The 12,377-nt window shown below is 41.3% G+C and overlaps 1 protein-coding gene across 1 annotated transcript in view; it reads left to right on the forward strand.

Moving 5' to 3' along the window:
- CNTNAP2 (contactin associated protein-like 2) overlaps positions 1-12,377 on the forward strand; it is a 1,244,457-nt gene that overhangs the window by 1,135,463 nt on the left and 96,617 nt on the right. The window contains exon 17 of the mRNA XM_014946966.1: positions 10,440-10,658. Coding sequence (XP_014802452.1) covers positions 10,440-10,658 — 219 coding nt within the window. The remainder of the gene's footprint in view (positions 1-10,439; positions 10,659-12,377) is intronic.

The raw sequence follows: 12,377 nt of genomic DNA on the forward strand, positions 1-12,377 counted from the left end.
CAAGTATTCAACATTAGAGGTTAAACAAGGGAAACAGAGAAAACAAACAGATTATCAGCAAACTAGTAGTCCTACAGTCCATCAGCATTCTTTTTCACTGAAGTTGATGAAAAAATTACATTGGGCTTCACCTAAATCCCCACAGAGACCTGTCATCCACACAATTGTTTCTTGATGTTCAGAGGGAACCTCCTGTGTTTCAGCTTGTGCCCATTGCCTCTGGTCCTGTCACTGGGCACCACTGAAAAAAGCCTGGGTCCATCTTCTTTATACTCTCCCTTCAGGTATTTACAGACATTGATGAAATCCCTCCTGAGTCTTCTCTAGGGTGAGCAGTTGCAGCTCTCTCAGCCTTTCCTCATATGTGAGATGCTCCAGTCCCTTAAATCATGGCCCCCTCTCCAGTATGCCCATATCTCTCTTGCACTGGGGAGCCCAGAGCTGGACACAGTATTCCAGGTGTGGCCTCACCAGTGCAGAGTAGAGGGGAAGGATGACCTCCCTCGACCTTCCGGCAGCAATCCTACTCATGCAAACCAGGATACCATTGGGGTTGTTTGCCACCAAGTTACATCGCTAGCTCCTGTTCAACTTGGTGTCCACCGGGACTCCCAGGGCCTTTTCTGCAAAGCTGCTTTACGGCCAGGTAACCCCCAGCAGGTACTGGTGCGTGGGGGTTTTCCTCATCAGGTGCAGGACTTTGCTGAACTTCATGAGATTCTTTTCAGTCCACTCTGGTTAGCAGCATGGACATTCCGGTATTGTGACATTTGCAAACCTGCCCTGTCATCATCTAGATCATTAATGAAGATTTGAAGAGGATTGGGGCCAAGATTGACCTCAGGGGTGCACCACTAGTTACTATCTTTCCTACCTTCCAACTTCCATCGACCTTCTCTTCACTTGCCTTTTCCACATCTTTTTGTCCCATCCTCCTCTCCCCAGTATTTCCCAATACTCTAGGAATCCCAGACTATAGGAGTCCCAGAATTTCCCAGGACTATGCTGCAACGTAGCAGAGTACTTCTGAGTCAACTGGTATATATTGAATATCTAAGATTAAAACCACGGGTGAGGATAATGAATTTCAAGGGAATTTCAGCATGGAGACATTATGGGAAGATTATTATACTAGAGGGAGTCTAATCCAACACAGGCAATGAAGGAACAAGAAAACAGCTAGCTATTCACTTGGGCAGCCAGATACATGAAAATGTATTTGAACAGTCATAAAATGAAATTATGAAAGAAGGATTTTAACATATGTAATTCCCATTAATCCAAAGACAGTTGGTTTCTGTAAACAGAAAGCTAGGACTTAGACTTAGTATTTGTCCAGTTGTTGAAATTACTGGTCCATTTCTAAATCTTACTAGAAAGGAGATGTGAAAGTGTCGTGGAAGATGGACAATAATGTATTAAAGTCCACATCTTTTAAATATATAGCAAAACAATTTATTTGTGTGCAGTCTTGTCTTACAATGTGAGAACATAGTCATATGCATAAGAAAACAGCAGTTCTCTCAGTAGATCTAATTCCCTGTCACTGCAAGTTTGCAGCTAGCAGATGTAGATACTGCACACAGCAGAGAATGAATCAAGTGCCTTCAGGCTGCAGACTAAATGGTGGAGAAAAGGAGGATCAAAAATATGAGAAAGATAGGCAGTTCAGAGGGTGCTCTTTTCTGCATTTGACAAAGACTTTTTTTTTTTATTCTGATTTGGGTTTTTTTACATACTTCGACAATTTCAAAATGAAAACATACAAAAACACACTGAAAAGGTCACAAGATGCTTCAGACATTCTGAAAAGTTCTGTTTTCCTGGTGAATTTGCAGTGGAATTTAATAAATTTCACTGATCATGAATCAGTAATGCTGTTACAGAATGTCTGCAATTCCTCATATATTAAAAATAACTTTACAGTTATATTATCAAAATGTAAATGTTAATAGAAGTCACCATACTTCCTTTTTCACAGGGAAGTAATATTTTATCAATATATATGGTAATCTCTCTTCCCACATATCTCAAGTCCCTGAACATCAAGGCAGGGACTAGGGGAACAATGTCCCTTCCATCATAATCCAACTCAGGTTCAAGACCACCCAAGGAACCTGAACATACATAAGTCCATGGGACCCGACAAGATGTATCCCAGGGTCCTGAGAGAATTGGATGCTGTAGTTGACATGCCAGTCTCCATCATATTTGAAATGTCATGGCACTTCGATGAAGTCCCCAGTGACTGGAAAAAGGGAGAACCATCACACCCATTTTTTTTAAAAGGGTAGAAAGGAGGACCCTGGGAACTACCAACCGGTCAGCCTCACCTCTCTGCCTGGTAAGATCACAGAACAAATCCTCCTGGAAGCTATGACAACACATATGACAGAGAGGTGGTTAAAGACAGGAAACTTGGCTTCACCAAGGGAAAATTGTGCATGATTAATCTAGCAGCCTTCTTGGATGGAGTGACTGCATTAGGGCACAAAGGAAGAGCTACTGATATAATCCTTAGGGCTTTCGATACGGTCCTTCACAGCATTCTTGCTTCTAAATTGGAAATAGATGGCTTTGATGGATGGGCTGTTAGATGGATAAGAAACTGGCTGGCTGGTCACATCCAAAGAGTTACAGTCAATGATTCAAAGTCCAAGTGGAAACCAATAACGAGTGTTGTCCCTCAAGGGTCTGTCCCAGGACCAATACTATTTAATGTCTTCATCAATGACATAGACAGTGGGATAGAGTGCACCCTCAGCAAGTTTGCAAATGACACAAACTTGAGTGGTGCAGTTGATAGCTTGAGGAAAGGGATGCCATCCAGAGGGACCTGGACAGGCTGAAGGACTGAGCACCATGTCCTGAGAACCTCTTGAAGTTCAACAAGGACAGGTCCTGCACCTGTATCAGGGCAATCCCCAGTACCACTGCAGCCTGGGTGATGAATGAATTGAGAGCAGCCCTGCAGAGGAGGACTTGAAGGCACCGGTGGAGAAAAAAATTGAATATGACTTGGCAACGTGCACTTGCATACCAGAAAAGAAATCATCTCCCAGGCTGCATAAAAAGAAGTGTGGCCAGCAGGTCAAGCGAGGTGATTCTCCTCCTCTACTCTGCTCTTGCAAGACCCCACCTGGAGTACTGCATCCAGCTCTGGGTCCCGAGGACAAGACAGACATGGACTTGCTAGACTGGGTCTAGAGAAGGGCCACAGAACTGATCACAAGGCTGGAAAACATTTTCTATCAAGAAAGGCTAAGAGAGTTGGAGTTGTTCAGCCTGGAGAAGAGCAGGCTCTGGGGAGACCTTATTGCTGCCTTTCGTTATATTAAAGGGGCTTATAAGAAAGACAGAGAGACCTTATTGCTGCCTTTCATTATATTAAAGGGGCTTATAAGAAAGACAGAGAAAAACTTTTGATGAGTTTTTGCAGTAACAGGACAAGGGGGCAAGGAGCAATGGTTTGAAACTGAAAGAGGGTAGATTTAAATTAATTATAAGGAAGAAATTCTTTATGATGAGGGTAGTAAGACACTGGAACAAGTTGCCCAAAGGAGATGTTGATGCCCCATCATTGCAAGTGTTCACGGTCAGGTTTGATGGTGCTCTAAGCAACTTCATCTAGTGAAAGATGTACCTGCCCATTGCAAGGGGGTTGGACTAGATGATCTTCAAAGGTCCCTTTCAACCTGACCCATGCTATGATTCTGTGATTCTGTGATTGTCCAATGGATTGTTTGCTCCATACAGATTATCAGCTTGTTCTAAAGGTTCAGAAAGACACTGAGCCTCACTTGTTACTGTATTATATCTTGTGGATGGATTTAGACTATGAGAAGTGGATGTTAAATGACGTTAAATCAGTGATAGCTTTATTCATCCTGTTTTCCTTCTTGACACTTGCATAAATGGCTGCGTAAGATCCAAGAGACACATTTTTTATTTGGCTTGTTAACCTACAGGCAATCATAGAGCATGTCTAGTCTGTACAATGAACCCCCATGCTATAGAGATTCCTAAGCTAATTCTAAGAAAGATAGCATGTCCACATAGATCAGCAAATCAGCTCTGCTGGATTTGATCCTAGGTGCAGTATAGCTTCTCATTAGAACTAATTACTCTTGGCACAGCATCATGCTGATGCAGCTGTACAGCTTCCAGAGCTATTTCATTTGGCATTTAGCTCAGGGTTCACTGGAGTCTTGGGCATAGATGTGCACTGTCATTTGGTCAAATGAGTGAAGTTTTCACTCTTTAGTTCAAATGGCCATTTCATTTGGGAATTAGATAAATGATGAAATCTTCCAGATGCTTAGTCCAATTATTGTAAATACGGTCATGATTTTTGACAACTACCTGATTATGAAGAGACAGCCAAGCTACGTGGTAATCCCTGAATTGCAGACAAGCCACTTGGTTCAACAATTTCTGTCTGAGATGTTGTTTTGGTGGCTTTAATTTTCAGTTGTTTCTCTTGAGAAGTGGCCTTCTCAAAGCAGGTCCTGTGTTCCAATATGGCACTTCAGGGTAGCATCTGTAACCCTTTCCACATATTTTCAGCAGTCAGGAACAACCTGTCAATGCTGTTTCGATGTCAGCATTGGCATGGTCATCTCTCACCCCTGTGCAATTGAGGGCAGCAGGGCACGTAATTTAGAGATGACTTTGTAAAATTATCTTTAAACTTAACTGTCTAAGTAGGAAAGGTGGACAAGATAGTTGCTTTCAAATCCTAGAAAGCCCTCTTTTCTATACAGGGTCTACTAAAGTCAGTGGGAAGGATTGCAGTGATTACAGATATGAGACTTGGTCTTGAACCCGGTGATGGATTCCATATAAAAATACATAAATTACTAGGTCTAGATATGTTTAGCGTCTCTTTCTGTTGATTAACTTTTCATTCATTCTCAATCTTTTCACAGAATTCTGTCTACTGGTTTAGTCAGTGAGCCCTTTGTCAGAGGTGTATTTACAAACAAACTGTCCAAGAAGTTTTGCGGGTCTTGCCCTTAAAGAGATACAATATCTTCAAGCTGTTGTTTTCATGGAACAAGCAAACAAAGTGGAGGGGGTTAATATATGTCTGGCAGGTTTTAGTCCACAGTTTATAGCTTATTGTTGTATCCTGTTTTACAGCCAAGCACGTAAGCTCTGATTCTAGCCATAATAAGGTATTTATTCTAAGAACAGGGTTTCAAAAGGGTCCTAAAGAAGTTAGATACTATTCCCTTTGATGTAAGTCAACTAAAACGTCAGTGAGCCTCATAGAAGGGTAAAAAAATGCATCAGGAGAGGTAAGGGAAACAAAGTACAAGGGAGGAGACGAAAGAATGTGCTTCAAAGAAAGGATAATGGGATGGGATAACAGGAGGGAAGGAGAGACAGGCAAACAAAACTGAGTGTGAGGAGGGTTGTAATCCCTCCTCTTTTTTTTTTTTTTCACAGCTGATGTGTCTTGAGAACCTCCACTTACTGCTTAGTATCTTATGAGCATCCACCTGTCTATTAGAGTCTCTTTCTTTGCTGGCAGCCTCATTATAGCTAGAGATACTAGCCTGCAATTTATCAATTAGGATCAAATAGGAAAACAGCAAAAAAAGATACTTGAAACACAAAGAGTTCTAGGAAGATGGAAGACCTAGCTGTTCATAGATCTTGAAAGCCAGAAAAGTCTATCAGCTCATTTAGCCTGACCTTCTGCCTATCAAAGGACATAGATGTGCATGCTATTTCCCATGCAGTTGAACCTCAGAAATTGTGTTTAACTAAAGCTTATCTACCAGAAAGCCTTGAAAGGAAGGACCCATGGAATGCAGAATCCCACAGACAATGCAGTCATAGAATCATAGAATACCAGAGGAATATGGAATGGAAGAGACCTCAAGGATCATTTGGTCCAACCTTTCTAGGCAAAAGAGCGGTCTAGACAAGATGGCCCAGCACCCTGCCCAGCTGAATCTTAAATGTCCAATGTTGGAGAATCCACCACTTTTCTGGGGAGATTATTCCAATGGTTGATTGTTCTCATTGTGAAAAATTTTCTTCTTGGGTCCAATCAGAATCTCTACAGGAGTAACTTGTACCCATTACCTCTTGTCTTTCCCATGAGACTCCATGTAGCAACCTTCAAATATCTGAATATGGTGATAAGGTGTCCCACATTCTTCTTTTCTCAAGGCTGAACCAGCCCAATTCTCTCAGTCTTTCCAGTCTTTGTGGCCCTTCTCTGGACTCTCTCCAGCCTGTCCATATCTTTTTTGTATAGCAGGGTCCAAAACTGTACACAGTATTCCAGGTGTGGCCTAATAATTGCTGAGTAGAGTAGGATAATGACTTCTTTATCTCTGCTGGTGATGCCCTTGTTGATGCAACCCAGTATCCTTTTGGCTTTCCCTTCTACAGCAGCACACTGTTCACTCGTGTTGAGCTTGTTGTCCACAGAGCTGCTCCCCAACCGGGTAGATCCCACCAGGTCCCTCTCCACAGAGCTGCTCCCCAACCGGGTAGATCCCAGCCTGTGCTGCACTCCTGGATTATGTTTTTCCAAGTGCAAGGCTTTACATGTGTCCTTGTTTAACTTCACATTCTTCCAGCCTATCCAGACCTTCCTGCAGGGTGAATCAGTTGTGTCCCTTCCTTTTTAAGGGCCTTAGATTTAAGATGAGGAAATGATGGATCTGAACAGAGGTAAAAAATAAGAACACAGAACAAAGGGTGAGGAGGGCATTTTGTTTGCCAAAGTTGCACTTCTATGTTCTGAACAGATGGCTGAAAATGACCTGAGACCTTAGAAAATTGAATCGATGGAAGAAACGTGTTCAGATTAATTATAGGTAATCGCACAAAGCAGAGGAAGAGTAAAACTAAGCCACAAGCCTCAGTTTATTGAGTGAATATATGTGGCACGAGCACACAAAAAATCACCCTTGCTCAATTTTATGAAGTTACTATCACAAAACATTGTACTGGTTGAATAAACCCAACCCCTCGTCTCTTTTTTTTTTTTTTTTTATTTCATAATTAAGCAATTTAAGACATTTTTTCAAAGTCTGATACTCATTTTTATTTCTTGGAATAACTGGCTTGAATTTTATGGTATTTGGTGGAATAGAAAATAAAATGATCATTAGGAAAATTCACTTTATGAGCTACAAAGTGACTGACCAGTAAAAATCTCTGGGGCCTGTACAGTTCATTTTCTACATTTTTCTGAAAAAATCCTGCTCTGGTTCAGTTGGCCACTGTGAATCACATGTGCACATGTATGTAAGGTATCTTCTAATCATTCCCTGCAAAAGCTTGGCAGAATAATACCACTGTCGTGTCAACCAAGGATGTATTCTAGTCAAAGATGCCACATCATGCAAGGGTTGTGTGCGTAGACATAGAGAGATTGAAAAGTAAACCATACTTCAGAAAAAAAAAAAAAATTAATACTCTTCTACATAACTATTTATGCTGAACTTCAGAACAAATTTCTTGTTGTACTGCATCTGGCTGAGACGCAATTGACTTTCCCCACAGCAGCCCATATGGTGCTCTCTTTTGGATTTGTGCCTGAAACAGTGTTGATACCACACCAGCGTTTGGCTCTTGCTGAGCAGTGCTTGCACAGCGATTCAGGGACTCCAGAGATGTGGGAGGAGTAATTGCCAGTGAAAAATGAGGCAAAAAAGTTGTTGAGTACCTCAGCCTTCTCCATGACGCGTGTTACCACATACCCTGTCTCATTTGTTAGGGATGTCTCTTTTGTCTTCCTTTTCTGACTAACATGTCTGTTATCAGATGTTCGTCCATTTTTGTTAAGGTATGAATCGTTTTACCTAGAGTTGCCCCTGGTTGGAGAATACACTTAATCTGTAGGCTCAAAAAATTCATTCCAATGGAAACTGAGAATGAAGAGTAAGAACCAGCAACATAGCTCTCATGTGAGACATCCTGTCGTGCAGCCTCTGCCCATCTACAAAGCTCTTTTCATTTTCATACCTCGCGATTTTTTCAGTCCATCAGTCTAGCAAATGTTTCCTCCCCTTTGGTTTACATGAGTCATGTTTTGAGGTTGCTTGGGGGTGGATCAGCACAGCCTATAGGTGCTGCACTGCCTTCTCTAACTTTGAGCATTTCGGCAGATACATGCACTGAAAATGGCCTTTCATGAAAAGGTTTTTCTGGAATGCTATAAGATTAAATAAAAAAATAAAATACGACTTTATACAAATGGTACTCATGTCAGAGTGAATAGTTTTCTCCAATAAGTATGAATTTCATTGTAAGTCTCTCAGGTTGTGATACAGATTTCAGTTTAAAGCCATGCATAAAACTGAACTATGCAGGCACAGAACTTCTACACTTTGCCAGTTCTCTCCACTTTGTCTTTTAAAGGAAGAATAATCTTCATTTAAAAAACTAGAGATACTTCCATCCAGAAGAGCAAGAGCTTGCAAATAAGCATTCTTGCAGAGGTTTTCCAAAATCCTAGATGGGTTTGTACTTCAGGTACCCACAAAAATATCAACAGTTCCATCAGTTGCCTCAGAATAAGATGAAAACTCTGCTAAGGGGTTCTCATTTTACAGACTTGCAGACAGCTTTTGGGAAGCAATTTTTGCTTTTGGCGATTTTTGGCGGTTCTTCAAAGCAGAAAGTAAAGGAGAATTACACACGCACCCTTGAAAATAGACTTGAACACAACATACAACTTAAGTACTGGAGAGACTTTACTCTAATTCCTAATTTTCCCGAGTTTATTGGCAGAATCGCTGAAGTTGTAAGACATAATAACATTAAAATTAAACATTAGCCTTCCTTTAATGGCAAGCTTTGGCTCATACAGATTTTCTGTCTTATAAAGTGCAAAAGGCCAAACAGTCTAAATTCATAGCTTATGAAAGGCAGTTCATTGAAGAAATGAAAATATTTTATTCAGTAGAGAACAGAGAGCACAACAGTGATAAAATATGCTTTTAATTTTTTCTTTTAGAAATAACCAATTTTGCAGGAAAAAGGTGTCAATTTTGTAATTTGTTTGGAAATAACATTCTCCATAAAAAGTTTATTCCTATCCTCCCAGTTTTCATAAAAATGCATTTAATTTAGTCTGACATAACCTTGTGAAAATCTATTAGGCCATGTGCAAAAATATTTCTCACTGTTTATCAGTATTGTTTGTGATAATGAACGTGGAGTGATGCTACCACAATTTAATAGCCTTGCTGAGTAAGGTTTTTATGAGACTGTTTTATTAATTCAGCCAAACAAGAAAACACAGCTGTGCTAGAACACTGAGACCATAATTGGTCTCACCCAAGATTTTTCAGAAGAATTAAAAGCGTTCTGCAGATTTTATATTTTGTATGTAAGAAAAACAAATTAAATTGAATACTTTGTTGACTTTAATTCTGTCTGGTATCCTCCTTTGTGAATGCTATCACTGATAGTCTGTTTTCTGATAACCCTTTCATCTGATGTTTTGCCACCATAATGTAAAATTATATAAATTAAACATCATTAAGAAAGTTAAAATTCTATTTCTTCATTTCAAAATCATCCATATATTATTAATTACACCCGCTGTTTAATAGTAAGTATCAATTATATAGTTTGCCAAGAATGACCTGGAGGAATGTCTGGTAGAGCATAGTGGCCATTTGTAAAATTTCTAAACATATTTTGGATCAATCACTATAAATGGAGCACTGTAGTGCTTGCCAAGAATGAATTTCTTTTACAGCCATAAAATATCACATAGGTCAATGCGACTGCATTATTAGTTTACTGTAAAAATTAATTACCCCTCAAAAGAAAAAAAAATAGTAGACTTCCGTACCGCTTTACCAAAGCACATATTTCCCTAAAAATGGAAACTCAAAAGCTGCAGAAATCAAAAAGTAATGTCATTGTGGAAGGGTCTGTTGATGTTTAAATCTAAAAGCCAGTGAACATGTTTTTCCAATATTATTGAAATTATTAGTGGAAATTAAAAAGTCATATTCAAGATTATAATTTATTCTGGTTAAATTTTACAAGCCAAACTGATCTGATTTCCATCACACACTATAGAAACTTTTCACAATGGCTTCCTTGGAAATTAACTCTTAAGAGTTCTGCTTATAAGTTCTGAAAGGTGGCTGAGCAACGTGTGTTTGTAGTAAACATGACTCCTATCTCTTTAGGAAGTATAAGGGTATTCGGGTGGTGAGAGCCTGGCCCAGGTTGCCCAGAGAAGCTGTGGCTGCCCCATCCCTGGAGGGGTTCAAGGCCAGGTTGGATGGGGCTTGGAGCAACCTGGTCTGGTGGGAGGTGTCCCTGCCCAGGCCAGAGGGGTTGGAATTCCATGATCTTTAAGGTCCCTTCCAACCCAAACCATTGTATGATTCAATGATTCTATAAGTGTATTTGCTTACAATGTAAGACGGGATTGCTTGGTGTTTCAGCTGCTACAGAGGTTTCCTTTTCATTTGATGTCGGAAATGGGCCTGTGGAAATTGTCGTTAGATCTCCCAACCAGCTCAATGATGACCAGTGGCATCGGGTCCACGCCGAGAGAAACGTCAAGCAGGCCAGCCTGCAAGTGGACCAATTACCCCTGGAGGTCCGGAAAGCACCAACAGAAGGACACACACGACTGGAATTGTACAGCCAGCTCTATGTTGGTAAGATGCAGACTGGGGAACCGGGCTTTGCTCTCATATGTTGAACATTCCTTTCCTCATGTCTTGCCAGCAGCGGATAGTTTAATGTGGGAAGCTGTGCTCCAGAAGCACTTGCATGAGAGCACAGGATGGAAAACTAAAAAAACAAGAAGAAAAGACAAGCATGTACATAATTATAGAAATAAGATCAGCTAAGAGAAAAATATTCTGTGTTGGCAACTTGTCACTTTTTCATTAACCCACTTGGTTAAAAGTTCCTTTAGCAGGCAGTGGTGTGCTCAAAACTCATTTTTTTTCTGCGTGTATCTCTCACACACGCTTAGCCACCACAGAAGTGATGAATTCTGCCTAGGCCTTGCCAGGACGGCATGTGCCTGCAGTGCCCATCCGAGTCTTGGCAGCACTTTCAGCCTCTTTAGGTTTGATCATTGCCCACGCTTTTGCATTCACAGAATCACAGAATCACAGAATTGTAGTGGTTGGAAGGGACCTCAGAGATCATCGAGTCCAACCACCAAAAAAAAAAAAACAAAAAAAACCAACCAAAAAAAAAAAAAAAACAACCCCGAAATAAGACCAAAACCCCCACCCCCGTCTCTCTACACCCTCCTTTCAGGTACTTGTACAGAGCAATAAGGTCTCCCCTCAGTCTCCTCTTCCTCAGACTGAACAACCCCAGTTCCCTCAGCCTCTCCTTGTAAGACTTGTGCTCCAGACCCCTCACCAGCTTTGTTGCCCTTCTCTGGACCCGCTCCAGCACCTCGATGTCTTTTTTGTGGGAAGGGGCCCAAAACTGGACACAGCCCTCAAGGTGGGACTTCACCAGTGCCCAGGACAGGGGGACAATCACTTCTCGGGCCCTACTCCCCACGCTGTTCCTGACCCAGGCCAGGATGCTGTTGGCCTTCTTGGCCACCTGGGCACACTGCTGGCTCCTGTTCAGCCGACAGTCGACCAACACCCCCAGGTCCTTTTCTGCCAGGCAGCTCCAGCCACTCTGCCCCCAGCCTGGAGCGCTGCAGGGGGTTGGTGGGACCCTCATGGCCCTCGCTGCAGTCTTTTCCCTTTAGTCCCATGGGCTGTTTGGCCATTCAGTGTAGGAAAGCACTGAGTGTAGGAAAGCAGTGTTACACAAGTGGAACCCTGGAAACAAGTTAGTCCAGCTGCTTTCTGGAGCTGCTCTTCTCTGCTACATTTTGGGAAGGCTGTTCCAGCAGCACTTGTATTTCTTTAACTATTAGCCCCGGGGCTGTGAAGTGCAAACATGCCAAGTGCCATTAGCTGGAATCAGAACTGCGTGAAATGTTGAGCAAAGAAGCACTTTTCTACCTCTGTAGATAGCTGTTAATGGGAGAAGAGGGAAGGGGGAAAGTAAAAAAAGACATTATCTCATGTTTTTTCTCATGTTACTCAGGGTTCAACAGCAAAACTAATTAAAATTATTCTTAAAACCTTCACTGCCTTAGTAAACAGCAAGGTGTCGCTGCAAACTGTGTATAATGTGTCACCAGATGTGCAGTCATTATTTACAAGCCCAGATTCTCCTTTGCTGCTGACTGTGATCCCAATAAAAGGCAGCTTCAAAATAAGCTGAATTGTGAATTTTGTTTAAAAGAGGGAGCCTTAACCTTTTAAAAGAATTTCCAAGCCTTTTGCTGAAAACAAAAAGACCTGGATTTTTTAGAAAAATCTGAGTCTGAGTTCTTGGGGAATTGTTAT

Source organism: Calidris pugnax, unplaced genomic scaffold, assembly GCF_001431845.1.
Source record: "Calidris pugnax isolate Ruff unplaced genomic scaffold, ASM143184v1 scaffold71, whole genome shotgun sequence".
Lineage (NCBI taxonomy): Eukaryota > Metazoa > Chordata > Aves > Charadriiformes > Scolopacidae > Calidris > Calidris pugnax.